General features: G+C 53.6%; 1 protein-coding gene across 2 annotated transcripts; it reads left to right on the top strand.

The window, feature by feature from the left end:
- Window positions 1-2,994: 2,994 nt before the first annotated feature.
- Window positions 2,995-16,303, top strand: PLD2 (phospholipase D2). Of its 2 annotated transcripts, none has more exons than XM_041772669.1 (25): window positions 2,995-3,134; window positions 4,020-4,129; window positions 4,216-4,346; window positions 4,453-4,595; window positions 4,982-5,090; window positions 5,180-5,245; window positions 5,394-5,452; window positions 5,628-5,720; window positions 5,813-5,965; window positions 6,436-6,585; window positions 9,783-9,866; window positions 9,988-10,066; window positions 10,826-10,936; window positions 11,120-11,290; window positions 11,617-11,743; window positions 11,908-12,026; window positions 12,101-12,214; window positions 12,342-12,446; window positions 12,631-12,719; window positions 12,825-12,938; window positions 13,137-13,186; window positions 13,393-13,527; window positions 13,699-13,852; window positions 14,207-14,321; window positions 14,589-16,303. In XM_041772669.1, the coding sequence occupies exons 2-25, from the start codon at window positions 4,021-4,023 to the stop codon at window positions 14,811-14,813; spliced, it is 2,805 nt and encodes a 934-aa protein (XP_041628603.1). In that variant the 5' UTR covers window positions 2,995-3,134; window position 4,020; the 3' UTR covers window positions 14,814-16,303. The 2 variants fall into 2 exon arrangements, with proteins under 2 accessions (XP_041628603.1, XP_041628602.1); XM_041772668.1 differs by lacking the exon at window positions 2,995-3,134 and adding an exon at window positions 3,409-3,564.
- Window positions 16,304-17,773: the final 1,470 nt, after the last annotated feature.

The raw sequence follows: 17,773 nt of genomic DNA, 5'->3' as shown, positions 1-17,773 counted from the left end.
ATTAGTGTTCTTCTTTTTAAAAAAATATTTTATTTATTTGACAGAAAGCATAAGCAGGGGGAATGGCACAGGCAGAGGGAGCAGCAGATTCTCTGCTGAGCAGAAAGCTCTATGCAGGGGTCCATGTGTGGCTGGATCCCAGGACTCTGGGATCATGACCTGAGCCAAGGCAGGTGCTTCACCAATGGAGACCTCCAGGCGCCCCTAGTGTTTTCATTTCTTTTTTTTTTTTTAATCTTTTTTATGATAGTCACACACACAGAGAGAGAGAGAGGCAGAGACACAGGCAGAGGGAGAAGCAGGCTCCATGCACCAGGAGCCCGACATGGGACTTGATCCCGGGTCTCCAGGATCGCGCCCTGGGCCAAAGGCAGGCGCCAAACCACTGCACCACCCAGGGATCCCTGTTTTCATTTCTATGGATAAATACCCAGTAGTGAAATTACTGGATCATGTCGTATGGTAGCTCTACTTTTAATTTTTTGAGGACCCTCTAGTATTATTCCCCAGTAGCCGCAGCAATTTACATTCCCATCAACAGTGCATGCAGTTTCCTTTTACTCCACATCCTCACCAACACCTGTTATTTCTTATCTTTTTTATTTTAGCCATTCTGACAGGTGTGAGGTGGTATCTCATTGTGGTTTTGATCTGCATTTCCTGATGATGAGTGATGGCGAACATCTATCTTTCCATGTGTCTCTTGACTATTTGTATGTCTTCTTTGGGAAAATGTCTATTCAGGTCCTCTGCCCATGTTTAAATCAGATTATGTTTCTTGGTTGTTGAGTTGTAAAAGTTGTTGGCCTGGCATGGAGGCCGACTGAGGGTTGAACTGAAGACCCCGAGATCAAGACCTGAGCTGAAATCAAGATTCTGATGCTTAACGAACTGAGCCACCAGGCGCCTGTATAAGTTCTTTATATATTTTGGATACTAACCCTTTATTGGATATGTCATTCACAAGTATCTTCTCTCCTGTTCAGTAGGTTGTCTTTTAGTTGTGTTGCTTGTTTCCTGTGCTTCTCATTTTGACAAAATCCAAAAAAGTGTATCTTTACTTTTGTTTCTTTTGCCTCAGGAGACATATCTAGAAAGAAGTTGCTACAGCTGATGTCAGAGAAATTACTGCCTGTGTTCTCTTAAGGGCTTTATGGTTTCAGGCCTCACATTTAGGCCCTTCATCCAGTTGAGTATATTTTTTGTGTATAGTGTGAGAAAGTGGTCCTGTTTTCCTAGCACCATTTATTGAAGGACTATCTTTTTCCCATCAGATATTCTTGCATCCTTTGTCACAGATTAATTGACCACATAGGTGTGGGTTTATTTCTGGGCTTTCTATTCTGTTCCATTGACCTCCATGTCTATTTTTGTGCTAGTGCCATACTGTTTGGATTATATAGCACTCAATGCTTAACATCTGAGGAACTGTCTTCCAAGGTGGCTGTACCATTTTATACTTTATTTGCTTTCATAAATGAGTCATAGTATATTACCACAAATTAATCATAATTAAAAACTTCTTCTCTTTAAAAAGCACCATTATTTTATTTTATTTTTTAAGATTTTATCTATTTATTCATGAGAGACAGAGAGAGGCAGAGACACAGGCAGAGGGAGATACAGGCTCCATGCAGGGAGCCTGATGTGGTACTCGATCCCGCGGCTCCAGGATCACACCCTGGGCCGAAGGCAGGCGCTAAACCCTGGAGCCACCCACGGATCCTCAGTAACATTATTTTAAACACAGAAGCCACATCCTGTGAAGAAGTGTTTACAACACCCATATCTGATAAAGGATATGAATAGAAAATATAGGGGTGCCTGGCTGGCTCAGTTGGTAGAGCCTTTGACTCTTGGTCTCAGGATCCTGAGTTCAAGGCCCATGTTGGGTGTGGAGCCCACCTAAAAAAATAAGAAAATAAAGAAAAAAAATACAAAATGCATAAAGAACTCATAATTCAATGATAAGACAACGTGGTTTTTAAAAAAATTAGCCAAAAGACTGGAACAGACACTGGGCAAAAGAGGATACACAAATGGCCAATATGCACAGGAAACATGGTTAGCATCAACTGAGCATCCAAGGAATGCAGATAAAACCACAGTGATTGGGATCCCTGGGTGGCGCAGTGGTTTGGCGCCTGCCTTTGGCCCGGGGCGCGATCCTGGAGACCCGGGATCGAGTCCCACGTCGGGCTCCCGGTGCATGGAGCCTGCTTCTCCCTCTGCCTGTGTCTCTGCCTCTCTCTCTCTCTCTCTCTCTGTGTGACTATCATGAATAAAAATTAAAAAAAAGAAAAAAAAAAGCTAAGTAGTCTAGGAAGATACATGTGAGTGGTAGCATATAAAGATTAGTTTTAAAGAAGAAGAAAAAAAAAAAACCCACAGTGATTTTCTACTTTACACTCAAACCCCAAATACACGTACTACATCACCCGGCAGCTCCACTCCTAGAAACGAAAACGCAGAGTTACCCATTCACCCCCAAAGTTAGGAGTCTTCATGTTCTGTCTCCCTTTCTGATATTTCCTATCCATTTCTTCTCCCTTCCCTTCTATTCCCTTTCACTATTATTTATATTCCCCAAATGAATGAGACCATACAATGTTTGTCCTTCTCCGATTGACTTGTTTCACTCAGCATAATACCCTCCAGTTCCATCCACGTCGAAGCAAATGGTGGGTATTTGTCGTTTCTAATGGCTGAGGAATATACACTGAGGCGGGGGGCACTTGACGGGATGAGCACTGGGTGTTATTCTGTATGTTGGCAAATTGAACACCAATAAAAAATAAACTTATTATTTAAAAAAAAAAAGAAAAGAAAACGCATAGTTACCCAAGAATGTTACACAGATATATCTTTTCAAGATTTTATTTACTTATTCATTCATGAGAGAGAGGCAGAGACACAGGCAGAGGGAGAAGCAGGCTCCACGCAGGGAGCCCAATGTGGGACTCGATCCCGGGTCTCCAGGATCACACCCTGGGCTGAAGGCGGCGCTAAACTGCTGAGCCACCCGGGTTGTCCTTACACAGGAATGTTAATGGGAGTTTTATCGCAACATCCGAGAAACAACCCGGATGTCCATCAAACCGGGAGACAAGGAGACCTGCATTCTTAAAAAGACGGTAGATCTTGTCTTTCAGGACCTGAGAGCCTCGGGTCTGCCCCCGGAGCGTCGGGCCCGGGAGCCCGCGGGGCGGCGGTCTGGGCCCCGAGGCCCGCGCGGGGCCCGGCACCGGCCGAGAGCGCAGGAGACGCACGCAGGCGGGCGCGCACCCCCGGGCCCGGGGCTGCCAGCCCTCCCGCCCCGCGGCACCCCTGCTCTGTCACCCCGCGTGAACCCCCCTTGTCCGCCCCAGGGGCTGGGCGGGGCGGGAGCCGGCGGCGGGGCGGCGGGGCGGCGGGGCGGCGGGGCGGGCGCGGAGGTGAGGCGGGCGATCCGCCCCCGGGGGCCGGCCCTGAGCGCCCGCCCCGCCCCGCCGCCGGGTGTGGGCCCCGCTGGCCGCGCCGCTCCCTCGGCCTGCGGACCCGCGCGGGCACCCGCTCGGGCTACCGGTGAGGGCCGGGGAGGGGCCCGCGGTGGCGGGGGAGGCGGGCGCCGGGGGGGCGCGGGGCTGCGGACTCAGCCGCACGCCGAGATTTCGGGGTTTCCCTCCCGGGCGGGGCGCACGGAACTTCCTCCTTGCCCCCGGACCCCTCTTGCTGCCCGCCCGGCCCGGCCCGATCTGGCCCCCGGCGGCCCCGGGCCCCCGGCGACCCCTTGGCCTTGGCTTCTGCTCTGCTCCGGTTCGGGGGTGGGGGGCGCCCCGCGGGCCTGGTGGGAGTTCCAGGGAGCTCCCGGTCCGGGCCGGGAGGTGGGGCTGAGCGGTTCTGGATGCGGGAACCGGGTGCCGGGTGGAGATCAGAGGCGGGTTGGCGGGGCGCTGCACCCCGACTAGGAAGCGGGGCTGGGGGGGCGGAGGCGGGGCTGCAAGGCTGATCGGCCCCCTGAGGCCTCCCCACGCTCCTAGGATGGCAGCCACCCCCGACAGCCTCTTCCCCTCGGGGGGCGACCTGGACTCCAGCCAGTTGCAAATGGAGCCGGATGAAGTGGACACGCTGAGAGAGGGCGAGGACCCCGGTACGCGGTGGGTGGGGGGCACGGCACGGGACGGGAGGGCCGAGACAGACCTCCCGGGGTCTACACTCCTGCACTTTGTCTCCTAGCTGACCGGATGCACCCTTTTCTGGCCATCTATGACCTGCAGCCTCTGAAAATGCACCCGCTGGTGTTCGCCCCTGGGGTCCCCGTCACGGCCCAGGTGGTCGGCACTGAAAGATACACCAGCGGATCCAAGGTGGCCGGGCTGGGAATGGGGGGACTGGGAATGGGGGGGGGTTGGCCAGAGGAGGGGGGCCGCCACCCAGGCCCGGGCCCACCACTCAGGTTGTCCCTCCCCCCAGGTGGGAACCTGCACTCTGTATTCTGTCCGCCTGACTCATGGCGCCTTTACCTGGACCACCAAAAAGAAGTTCCGTCATTTCCAGGAGTTGCATCGGGACCTTCTGAGACACAAAGTCTTGATGACGCTGCTCCCTCTGGCGCGGTAAGGGGACCGGCCTGCTTCCTGGCAAAGGCAGGTACCCCCACCCCCCAGCCCCTGCTTTCTGCCTGTGGCACCCCCAGGCCTCAACTGCCCCGCCCCAGCTACTTAATTCCCGCATCAGGCCACCCGGCCCCTTCCCCTGCCCCTCAGTTACCAGGAAACCTTCCCAGCCCAGCTCTCCCTGCCCATGATGCTGTGCCAATATCTCAGCCGGGCTGGGTGCCCAAAATGCCCTTGGCAGACTCCCTCCTTTTCTTGTCTCTGTTCTCAGGAAGGGGGCCTTCTGGCAGCCTCTGGGCCTCCCCCTGGATCTCTAGGGCTTCAGAAATACGGGCTCCCAGCTCTCCCGCTCCTCCTTGACACCTCCCCCACCATGTCATCCACAGCTTTGGCGTGGCCCATCCTCCTGCCCGGGAGGCAGCAGCCGACCGAGAGATACCCTCTCTGCCACGAGTAGGTCCTGAGGGCTCCACCAGACATGCATCCAGCAAACAGGTGCAATCAGATGCCAGGTCCTCTGGGAAGGCATTTGGTGTGCAAATGGTTCTGGTTGCATCTGTCTGTGTCTCTCACTCCTGCTTCAGAAATACCTGGAGAATTATCTCAACCGCCTCCTGACCATGTCTTTCTACCGCAACTACCATGCCATGGTAAGGCCCGGGGGGCGGGTACTTGTGCTTTTTAAGGGGGAGCGGTAAAAGCAGACCTCCGCAGGGAAGTGACAGAGGACCCCGGGCTGTGGGGTCTGCAGAGCTGAGCCCCAGAGTCTCTCCTCTGAACCTCTGTCTTCCTCTGCAGACAGAATTCCTAGAAGTCAGTCGGCTGTCCTTTATCCCAGACCTTGGCTCCAAGGGACTGTGAGTGTCCGACACCCCTCACCCCACCCCCTGAACCCTGTGGATCCCTGCCTGCCTGAGGATGGGGAAAGAATTGCAGGGTAGGGGGTAGAGGGGTGGTAGCAGGGCTCTGGATTCCTTTTCCGGGCACATCTCCTGATTTTTGGGCAGCATCTCCTCCTGATTTTCCCCACAGGGAGGGGGTGATCCGGAAGCGCTCAGGTGGCCACCGAGTTCCTGGCCTCACGTGCTGTGGCCGAGACCAAGTTTGTTATCGCTGGTCCAAGAGGTGGGTCCCAGAGTGGAGCCCCTGGGCAGTGGGAGGGGTGAGGAAGGAGAGCCCTGGGGCCGGGAGGAACGGATGGAGCCCTTCCGCTCCAGGTGGCTGGTGGTGAAGGACTCCTTTCTGCTGTATATGTGCCTCGAGACGGGCAGCATCTCCTTTGTTCAGCTCTTCGACCCCGGCTTTGAGGTCCAGGTGGGGAAAAGGAGCACAGAGGCGCGCTACGGGGTCAGAATTGACACCTCCCACAGGTAAGGCCTCCCAGTGTGCGCGGACACCTGATGAGCAAACAGCCCTGGTGGAGGGGGGCACTGAGTGGAAGGGAAGGAAGGAAGGGTTTCCACCCATGGAGCTGGCCCTGATTTGTAACCAAGGAACTGGTCTGGCCACATGCCTGGGACTGCTCTTGTGAGCCAGGGGCCCAGAGAGAGGGGGGTTGAGTATAAACGCTGGCCTTCCCAGAGAGACTCTTGATGCAAAAGAAGAGGGACTCCATTTATTCATTCATTCAACAAACCCAAGTGCCAGGTGCAAATCTCAGTCCATGCCAGCGACCGAGCTGTGTATAAGGCAGAGACGTGCCTTGTCCAGGTAGAGTTGTGAACGAAGGATTCCAAGAGGAATGGGAAAGAGGGGACAGCCCAAAATGGCAGGTGTCTCCCTGGGAGGGCCAGGGGCATTAAGGGTGAGGGCTGGGGTCCATCTCGATCTTTCTGCTCAGGTCTCTGATTCTCAAGTGCGGCAGCTACCGGCAGGCCCGGTGGTGGGGCCAGGAGATCACGGAGTTGGCCCAGGGCCCAGGCAGAGACTTCATACAGCTGCACCGGCATGACAGCTATGCCCCACCCCGGCCTGCGACCTTGGCCCGGTGGTGAGACACTGACATCCCTCGGAGCTTCCCTGTGGGCTTCTGGACGTACTTGCTGTTTTCTGAGTCCTTGGTCCTCTTTCATCTCCTCTGACCTCCATTTGACCTCTGACCACACTGCAATCTCATTTCCCTCCAGTCTCTCTGACCCCCATACTCGGGAATCTCTTGTGATCCTGACTTCTCTGACCTCCTGTGACCCTTTAAAAAAAATTATTTATCTGAGAAAGAGAGACAGCAAGAGAGAGCATGAGTGGGGAGACAAGGGAGAAGCATATTACCTGCAGAGTAGGGAACCCGATGTGGGACTTGATCCCGGGACCCTGGGATCACAACCTGAACCAAAGGCAGATGCTCAACCACTGAGCCACCCAGGCATCCCTCCTGTGACCTTATTTATTTTATTTTTTAAAAAGATTTTACTTATTTATTCATGAGAGACACACACACAGAGATGCAGAGACACAGGCAGAAGGAGAAGCAGGCTCCATGTAGGGAGCCCGATGCGGCACTCAATCCCAGGACCCCGGGATCACAACCTGAGCCAAAGGCAGACACTCCACTGCTGAGCCCCCCAGGCATCCCTCCTGTGACCTTTTTTTACCACCTTTGTGCCACAGTCTCTCTCTGTGCCTTATGATCCCTCCAAAACTCATTCATTCATTCAATAAACATTTTCTAAGCACCTACTATGTGCCAGGCCCGGTGGCAGGAATAAGCCTCCCCACTAGGTGATTCAACATGAAACACTGGAAAGTTGCCATTCTGGAGGTAGATGTGGGACACTGAGCATAGAGGGGAACCCCTATTCCCACAGGGGGAGAGCGGAGCTGGGGCAGGGGTTGCTGAGCAGAGGTGCCTGAGCTTCCTCACGAGCAAAAGAGAGTCAGGGAAGCATTTTCTCCTGGACGTGGTATTGACATTTAGTTAGATTTATTTATTTGAGAGTGAATAAAAGAGAGCAAGAGCACGAGTGGGGGGAAAGGGAGAGGAAGAAGCAGACTCCCCACTGAGCAGGGTGCCCGATGATGCGAGACTCAATCCCAGGACCCCAGGATCATGGCCTGAGCCGAAGGCAGACGTGTAACGGCACTGAGCCCCCAGACACCCGCCCTGACATTTATTTTTTTAATTTTTTCTGACATTTATTTTTTAGCACAAGAACTAACAGCAGATACTTAACTTATGATGCCCTTACCATGTGCTGGGAAGTGTTCTGGGTGTTTTACGTGTATTATTAAATCCTCACGTGAACCCCGTGAGTAAGGCACGTACAATTGTTACCTCCATTCTACAGATGGGAACATGGAGGCAAGGAGAAGTTCAGGAGCTTGCCCTTAAGGAACTTCACCTCGTGAACTGTGGAACTGGGGTTCAAATCCAGGCAGTCCAAGCCACGACCCTGATTGTCACCATCACACTAGACTACTAGTTCTTAAAAAACCAAACAGGGGGCACCCGGCTGGCTCAGTTGGTGGAGCGTGTGACTCCTGCTCTCATAGTTGAGAGTTCGAGCCCCAAGTTGGGTGTAGAGATTGCTTCAAAAGAGAAAATCCTTAAAAAATACAAAAATGAAAAAAAAAATACAAAAATGAAATAAAAAGTCAAACAACATGGAAACATATTAATTAAAACATTTAAGTTCCTGTTGATTGAACAACTGATATGGCCCAGCCACTACTCCCTACACGTCCCCAACAACCCATTTCTCTCCCCAGAAGTAACCCTCACAGTAGTCTCGTATTTATCTTCTCAGCTCTTTGCCTGCATGGGCTTATCCATGCATGTTACTTTTTGTTTTACTGTGAATAAGATCACTCGCTTGCTTATTTTTTTTTTTAAAGGTTGTTTTGTTTTTTTTTTTTTTAATTTATTTATGATAGTCAGAGAGAGAGAGGCAGAGACATAAGCAGAGGGAGAAGCAGGCTCCATGCACCGGGAGCCTGACGTGGGATTCGATCCCGGGTCTCCAGGATCGCGCCCTGGGCCAAAGGCAGGCGCCAAACCGCTGCGCCACCCAGGGATCCCTCACTCACTTGCTTATGTGGAGCTTTTTTTTCTTTTTTTTTCCATTTGTGTGTTAGAGGTTAGGCATTTAGGTTATTTCTCATTTTATTTTGAAGATTTTTTTAATTATTATTTTTTTATTCGAGAGAGAGTGAGCACGAGTGGGGCAAGAACAGAGGCAGAGGGAGAAGCAGACTCTCCGTTGGGCAGAGGTCTTCCACACAGGACTCGATCCCAGGACCTGAGCTGAAGGCAGATGCGTCACTGACTCAGCCACCCAGGCAGCCTGGTTATTTATCATTTTATTTTTATTTTTTTTAAGATTTTATTTATTTGTGAGAGACACACACACACAGAGGCAGAAAAACAAGTAGAGGGAGAAGCAGGCTCCCTTTGGGGAGCCCAATGTGGTACCTGATCCCAAGATCCCAGGATCATGCCCTGAGTAGAAGGCAGATGCTCAACCCTTGAGCCCCCAGGTGTCCCTTATTTCTCATTTTAAACAATGCTGCAGTGAACACAATCTTTGTCTAAGCATTTATTAGGATGCATTCCCAGAAATAGAACGACTGTATGCAATGGTATTAAAGGGTATGTGTGTTTGATATTCTGAGAGACCGCCAAAGGGTCCTCTAAAAAGGCTATAACCAAGGTATATTCCCATAGTCTATGAGAACACTCACTATTCCACATGCTAAAATTGAACTCTGCGCTAATCTTGTGAATTAAAGACATGTTTTTTCTTCTTATTATCGATTTCCTTCCTTACTAACGAGATTGAACATCTTTTCCTATGGCTGACCATTTTAATTTCCTCTGTGAACCGACAATTCGTATTCTTTGCTCACTTTTCAGTTTGCTTGGATGTCTTTTCCTTATTGACTGGTTGGAACTCTTTATGTATGATGTATGAACCCTTCCAATATTTATTTATTTTTTTGTTTTTTTTTTTACCCTTCCAATATTTAGTCATATTCTTTAGCTTATTGTGTCTTTTGTAATTTTTAACTTCATTTAGCTTATTCTGGCAAATCTGTCGTACCTTGATACATCCAATACCACCTGACTTCTCCGATCACTCTTGGTCTTTGACCCTGCTGTCACCTCTGATCCATGGCTGTCCTCTGGTCTTCACTATCCAGAGCATTCTGGCTTCTGACTCCCCTGACCTCCTTGGCTTGGCCTCCCCCCAGGTTTGTGAATGGGGCAGGTTACTTTGCTGCTGTGGCAGATGCCATCTTGCAAGCTCAAGAGGAGATTTTCATCACAGATTGGTGGTGAGTAAGGGAAAAGCTCCAACAGGAAGGGGCAGGATAGGGCCTGCAAAGGGAGGGGACCGGGTGGAGTGGCTGCTTGCTGGGGCTTAGCCAGCCCCTTGCCCTCTGCTCTGGATCCCAGGTTGAGTCCTGAGATTTACCTGAAACGTCCTGCCCATTCTGATGACTGGAGACTGGACATCATGCTCAAGAAGAAGGCGGTGAGGAGAGGAGTCAGGCTGGAGAGGAGGCGTGCGGGGGGTGCCCTTGGGTGGAGGTGGGTTAGAAGGGACTGCAGCGTGGGAGAAGGTCGGGAGTCTGAGGCTTCGCGGGAGGAAACATGTCTCTCCTGGCTCAGTGACTGGCATGTATCACCTCTTTTTCCTCCCTGAGGAGCACGTATGCCTCCCTCTTCACGTTCTTCCTCTACCTGGTGTAGACTTCTCTCCCAGGACGTATTACACTCTGTTGCATTAGCTAGGGGTGTTCATATCTGCCTTCCTCACTGCACTAATATCACTAGATTCAGTCCAAGGCACGATCTCTGCCATTTGGGGGACATCTGTGGATGTTAATGGCCGGACAGAAGGAGGATAGCGAGTGGGGGCCGGGGGATGGATGGATGGATGATGAGGGGGAGATGGATGGAAGGATGAGAGGTTGTCCGGGGAGGGGGTGGTCAACAGGACCGGGGTGGGTAGATGGATGATGGGTGGTACACAAAGGGGTTAGTAAATGGTTGGGAAGATGGGTGGCGAGATCATGAGAGGCAGGTGAGGAGCTGTATGGATGGGTGAGCAGGTCAGGGGGTCAGCGGGTCGCTCAGCCCCCATTGCTAAGTTTGCTGTGAGCGTCAAAGCAGGGTATGAGCAGGGAGGGACATACGGGAACCCCGAGCACAGGGCAGGGCTTGTGAGGATGGAAAGGGGGCATTGTGAGAGAGGCATTAGGATCTGATCCCCCCTTCCACTTGCCACCAGGAGGAGGGTGTCCGTGTGTCCGTCCTGCTGTTTAAGGAAGTGGAACTGGCCTTGGGCATTAACAGTGGCTATAGCAAGAGGGCTCTGATGTTGCTCCACCCTAACATAAAGGTGACCTTCGGGGCTCAGAGAACCCCCCCCCAAAGTACAGCCCTCCTTGCCAGGCTCCTTTGTCCCCTCAGCCTTTCCTTTCCTTGAACATCCCATCCTTCCATCATCCTGTTCTCCTTCCTGACACCTCCTGTCTCCTCTCATCTTGGCCCACCCTCATGAACTCCCGCACATATGCTCCAGGTAATGCGCCACCCGGACCAGGTGACACTGTGGGCCCATCATGAAAAGCTCCTGGTCGTGGACCAAGTAGTGGCCTTCTTGGGGGGGCTGGACCTTGCCTACGGCCGCTGGGATGACCTACACTACCGACTCACTGACCTCGGGGACCCCTCTGAATCTGCTGCCACACAGGTAACCCTCTAGGCCTTCCTATGCACCCCACCCCTACCAAACACAACCTTGATGCACACCTCGTCGCCCTCCAGTCATTCCAAGTGCTGCCAATGTTGGGTTGCTCTTCCTGGGACTCCAGGAAGGTGATTCGAAGTAGACCCAGTCCCGCCTGACCCCCATGACCCCTCCAAGCTCCTCTAGGGTAGTAAATGCAGCTGAAGGGGGGCCCGGTCCCACTCTCTCTGTCTCTCTGTCTCTTGGTGCTCCTCCCTTCTCTCTGGCCCGGGCTCTGTGTGGCCCCCATGATCTCTCCTTGCCTCTGGCCTGGGTATGTCCCCCTACAGCCTCCCACCCTGGGCTTGGACTGTCCTGGCACCCCAGACCTCTCGCAAAACCGATTCTTCTGGCTGGGCAAAGACTACAGCAATCTTATCGTTAAAGACTGGGTGCAACTGGATCGGCCTTTTGAGGGTGAGGGTCCCCTCCTCCAAAGCTCCCAAGAGCTGGGACTAGGGGCAGACGTTGGGGCTGGGACTGAACAGGATGAGCTGGGTCAAGGCTCCTCATCCTCCCTGCCCTGATGGTCTCCAAGAGACCATCTCCGACCTTGCCCCTGATTCTTCCGGGACCCCCAGATTTCATTGACAGGGAGACTACCCCCCGGATGCCATGGCGGGACGTTGGGGTGGCTGTCCATGGTCTCCCTGCCCGGGACCTGGCCCGGCACTTCATCCAGCGTTGGAACTTCACCAAGGTGCTCTCTCCCTCCTGGGGGGCTGGTTCTGGGAAAGACTCACGCCCCCACTGACTGCCATCCCTCCACCCAAGACTACCAAGGCCAAGTACAAGATACCCATGTATCCCTACCTGCTGCCCAAATCCACCAGCACTGCAGACCAGCTCCCCTTCACGCTCCCAGGGGGGCAGTGCGCCACCGTGCAGGTGAGGCTCCCTGTTTCAACCAGTCCTCACCCCTCCCTCCCCTTCAGCCCAGTGCCCCCACCCATTCTCCGGGACCTGAGTGCCCCCCTGGGGTCGGGAGCCACATCATATTCTCTGTCCCCCCCAGGTCTTGCGGTCAGTGGACCGCTGGTCAGCGGGGACTTTGGAGAGTTCTATCCTCAATGCCTACCTACACACCATCAGGGAGAGCCAGCACTTTCTGTACATCGAGGTGTGATGGGGGTGGGGGTGGGGGGCAGAGAAGGAAGGGGGTGTCCGAGGAGAGAGGGACGAGGCTAGCTGTGGAGTCAGTCCTGGAAGGCGAGGGGAGTTGGGGGGGAGTAGCTGGTGTGGTGGGAGCCTGGGGCTGGGGCAGTGGCCCCGCAGCGGACGCCTGTCTTTGCTCCCTGCCCCAGAATCAGTTCTTCATCAGCTGCTCCGATGGGCGGACAGTTCTGAACAAAGTGGGCGATGAGATTGTGGACAGAATCCTGAAGGCCCACAAGTAAGGTGGACTCAGCGGGAGGATGGGCTGTGGCCTTGGCAGAGGCAGTGGCAGATTGGGCGTGGCTTGGTCTGGTCCCGCCTCTGACCCCGCCCCCTCCCACAGATTGGGGCAGTGCTTTCGTGTCTACGTGCTTCTGCCGCTGCTGCCCGGATTTGAAGGTGACATCACTACAGGTGGTGGGAACTCCATCCAAGCCATTCTGCACTTCACTTACAGGTGACTCTGCCTCTCCGTGGCCGTGCGCCCTGTCCCAACTCTGCCCCGATCCCTTTCTGCTGGACTTTTGAGGTCCACCCTTCTCCTGACATAACCCATCCACCACCGCGCCCTCGCCGCCCCCCCCGCCCCCCCGCAGCCTCCACCTCTCTCACCCTCTCTTTTCCTCCACCTCTCTCACCCTCTCTTTTCCCTCAGGACCCTATGCCGTGGGGAATATTCAATCCTCCATCGCCTCAAAGCAGCCAGTGAGTGCTGGGGGGCGGCGGGGCGGGGGGGTTCAAGCCCTGGACCCCTGGGCGGGGAGGGGCCTCCTGTTCTTGCAAGGTTCTGGGGCTGCTGCTCTGAGACCACAGGTAGCATTTGACTTATAGGGAGAAACGGGGAGGTAGCTGGGATGGGGTTCCACCTGCGCATGAGGGCACGTCTCAGCATCCCCCCATCTTTCTCACAGTGGGGACAGCATGGCGGGACTACATGTCCATCTGTGGGCTTCGCACACACGGAGAGCTGGGCGGGCACCCAGTCTCGGAGCTTATCTACATCCACAGCAAGATGCTCATTGCGGATGACCGGACCGTCATCATTGGTCAGTCCTGCATCTGGACCCCTGACAGGGACTAGAGGAGGGTGGGGAGAGGTGGAGCAGGGCCCTCCGGGGTAAAGGGGCGATGGAGACTGGCTAGTCCTCTGGTAGAGGTGATGGGGCAGGGGCCGCCCTGGGCTCAGGCAGACACAGTGTGTCCTGTGCCCATCCCAGGCTCTGCCAACATCAATGATCGGAGCTTGCTGGGGAAGCGGGACAGTGAACTGGCCGTGCTGATTGAGGACACGGAGATGGAGCCTTCTCTCATGGACGGTGCAGAATATCAGGCGGGCAGGTTTGCCTTGAGCTTGCGGAAGCATTGCTTCAGGTAGAACGGCATGTGGTGCTGTGGGCATGTAGTGCTGTGGGCGGTGCAAGCCGGGAGGGGGCGGTCTGCCTTCTGAGTAGGTATGAGGATGGCTTACAGGTAGTTTGGAGGCCCCCCCGCTGGTTTAGGTTACCAGCAAAGTAGGTCTAAAAAAAAAGAGAGAGAGAAGATAATTTTTTTTAAGCGTCAAAGTAATGGCCAGAGACTAAAAAGTTCTACTGGACTCGTTTACACTTATTTTATTGTTTAACAGTGTGTTTATTTTGAATCACCTGGGCGGGCACCACAGAACTTTTCTAGCATCCAGGCTCTCCAAGGGTCTTCCTCTGACCTTGTGGGGACCCTTTCCCGTAGTGTGATTCTGGGGGCAGATGCCCGGCCAGACCTGGATCTACGAGACCCTGTGTGTGATGACTTCTTCCAGCTGTGGCAAGACACAGCTGAGAGCAATGCCAACATCTATGAGCAGGTGGGCACTGGCGGGGGGTGGGGGGGGTGGGGCTGGCTGAGCGGAAATCCAGGAATTATGGTGTTCAGAGTGGAATGGAGAGAGCCCTGCCCCCAGCCAGTCTCAGGAAGGGGATGAGGGCTTGTGGGCGGGGGGCATGTCACAGGATTCAGTGGCTCAGGTCAGGGTATGTGGTGTGGGGACTGGGGGCGTCCGGCCCAGGCGGGCTTGGACCCTTGGCAGGGTCTCTCCAGGCCTCATTGGCTTCTGTGCCCCACTGACCCCCAGATCTTCCGCTGCCTGCCATCCAATGCCACCCGCTCCCTGAGGGCACTCCGCGAGTATGTGGCCGTGGAGTCCCTGGCCACGGTCAGCCCACCTCTGGCCACGTCAGAGCTCACCCAGGTCCAGGGCCACCTGGTGCACTTTCCCCTCAAGTTCCTGGAAGATGAGTCTTTGCTGCCCCCACTGGGGAGCAAGGAAGGTGTGATGCCCCTGGAAGTGTGGACATAGCTGAGGCTCCAGCCGGAGACAGCTCACCAGCGGCTGCGCTCCCCCGAGGTGGCTCCCTGCCTCCAACCCTCAGGACTGAGGGCCGTGTCCTTTGACACCCGGGGCGGGCAGGCAGGCCTGAAGGGGACCAGAGAAGTCACAGCGGACCCTCCCTTGAGAAGCAGCCGGAAGAGGACACTCCCTAGCCTGGGCCGGAGAGGCAGGAGAGAGTCCTAGGGAAGTCCATCCTGCTGCTGCCCCATTGAAACCGCGGTCCTGGAGGAGAAGCCAACCTCCTGCCCAGGCTGCATGCCTGGGGAGCCTGTCACTGTAGGGGCAGCAGGCTGGGGCCCGGGCCTCCCCATCTGTCCCTTCCTACCCTTCCCTCGAACCCCTCCCTGCCACACCCACAGCTCCAGGGGTGGAGGGAAGCATGGAGCCTCTCCTGGCTTCAGCCCCATTGGTGGGGAGGGTGGGGTGGGGCACACACTAACTCCCTGCCCCTCCACCTGACAGATCACTAGCTTTGTATCCATTCGATAAACATTTCAGAAATAAAGGCATAGAACAGGTCCCCCGCCTCTCCCTCAGCCAAACTGGGAAGTGAGGGTTTACCTTCCACCTCCCACGCACCTGGAGCCCTGCAGCTGAGCACCTTCTCTCCTGTCCAGCTCTTGTCTCTTCCTCTGCTGCTTTGTCTCCCCTGTACTTGTGTCCGTAGTTTCAGGAGCTTGGCCCCCCCAGCTGCTGGGACCTGGGAGCTGATGCTCACCTGCACAAGGGGAAGATGAGGATGCGCAGAGAGGGGCTGGAGGGGCTGGGTCTTGGTCCTCCAGTGGCAGCTGGGAAGAGGCTCAGGGAGGACCCTTTGGGAACGGCTTGAGGGCAGGAAGGACTGGGCCCCGTATCTTGGGCTTGTCATGTGTGACCTAGCTGACCTTGTCAAGTCATATCATCTCCCAGACTCAGGGGTCCTACCAGGAAAATGGGAATAGTATTTCACATAAATGGCTTGCTGTGAACATGTAGTCCCTGATTTAAGTATTTATTGAGCATCTCCTATTTGCCCAACACGGGCAAGTGCCCTGTAGCCACTTGCAGCTAGGGGTTAGCGAATGGAACAGTGCCGACAGAGGTGCCTCCCATGACCGCACAAAGTTCTGCTGGCCAGGGCCACTCCAGGGGGAAGAGACACTGCAGGTCGGGTTCAAGACCACCGCCGGGAAGCCAGCCCGGCAGCAAAGTGAGTCATGTGAAAGTTCTTGGCTTCCCAGGGCCTGTTGTGTTCACACTCTTCATCAATTTTACTTTCATGTGCTAAGAAGCGGTTTTCCATTAGGTAAACATTGCTGCACCCATGATGTTGTCTGGGTCGGTATTAAAATAAACCCACGGGGGATCCCTGGGTGGCGCAGCGGTTTGGCGCCTGCCTTTGGCCCAGGGCGCGATCCTGGAGACCCGGGATCGAATCCCATATCGGGCTCCCGGTGCATGGAGCCTGCTTCTCCCTCCGCCTGTGTCTCTGCCTCTCTCTCTCTCTCTGTGACTATCATAAATAAATAAAAATTAAAAAAAAAAAAAAAACCTTTAAAATAAACCCACGGGAGGGGCACCTGGGCGGCTCAGGGGTTGAGCATCTGCCTGAGGCTCAGGGTGTGACCCCAAGGTCCTGGGATTGAGTCCTGCATCAGGACTTCTCTTGATGCCTGTGTCTCTGCCTCTCTCTCTGTCTCTCATGAATAAATAAATAAAATCTTTTAAAAAATAATAAAACAGACATACAGGAGCTCCTGGGTGGCTCAGTGGGTTAAGGACTGACTTGGTTTCAGCTCAGGTCATGATCTTCATTCAGGTGAGGAGATTGAGCTCGCACTGGGTTCCATGTCCAGCGTGGGGTCAGCTTGAGGTTCTCTCTCTCTCTCTCTCTCTCTTTCTCTCTCTGCTCCTCCTCTGCCCCTATTCACACACTCTCCCTCTAAAATAAACAAAACATTTAAAAAATTTAAAAATCTAAAAAATAAGAAGACACATACATGCCATGACATACTAACATCATTTTCAAAATTGTTACATGATACTGCACTCTATTTAGTGTGCAATAACATTATGTTTAAAAAAATGTATATACCTTCATTTAAAAATATTCTTGGAGCACCTGGCTGGTTCAGTCAGAGGAGCCTGTGACTCTTGATCTCAAGGTTGTGAGTTCGAGCCCCACACTGGGTGCAGAGATCACTTAAATAAATAAACTTTAAAAAATAAATATTGCTTAAAAATGCTAAACATCATTTGAGCTTTCGGTGAGTCATAATCACTGACCACAGATCCCCACAGCACATATAATAATAATGAAAAATTCTGAAATATTGGGAGAATTACCAAAATGTGGCAGAGAGACACGAAGTGGGCAGGTACTGTTGGAAAAACAGCACCCACAGACTCGCCTGACACTGGGTTGCCACAAACCTTCCATTTGTAAAAAATACAATACAGCTAGGTGTACCTGTAAACGATATGGATTGGAAGAGAGCATTGCACACACTGGATTCAGGAGGGTGACCTCCTGGAGCAGGTGGAGTGAAGGGCATAACAGAGGGGTATATAGAGAGGGCTCTTCACGGAAATTAGTGGCATTTCTTTCTCTCTCTCTCTTTTTTTTTTTTTAGATTTTATTTATTTATTTGAGAAAGAGCAAGGGGAGGGACAAGCAGGGGGAGGGGCAAAGGGAGAGGGAGAAGCAGAGTCCCCACTAAGCAGGGAGCCCCACAGCACATGGTTTTGAACCCGGGACCCTGAGATCTGACCTGAGCTAAAGGCAGGTGCCTAACCAACTGAGCCACCCAGGTGTCCCAGGGGCATTTATTTCTTAAGCTGAGCAGTGGGTAGATATCTTTCTATGTATCTGAAATATTTTGCAATCAGAAAAAAGCTTAGCATAGGTCCTGCCTTTGCCCATCATTCCCTCAGCCTTGTTTCCCAGC

The sequence above is a fragment of the Vulpes lagopus genome, chromosome 10 (assembly GCF_018345385.1).
Source record: "Vulpes lagopus strain Blue_001 chromosome 10, ASM1834538v1, whole genome shotgun sequence".
Lineage (NCBI taxonomy): Eukaryota > Metazoa > Chordata > Mammalia > Carnivora > Canidae > Vulpes > Vulpes lagopus.
The sequence above is the reverse complement of the archived record's forward strand: the minus strand, read 5'-3'. Positions and strand labels throughout refer to the sequence as shown.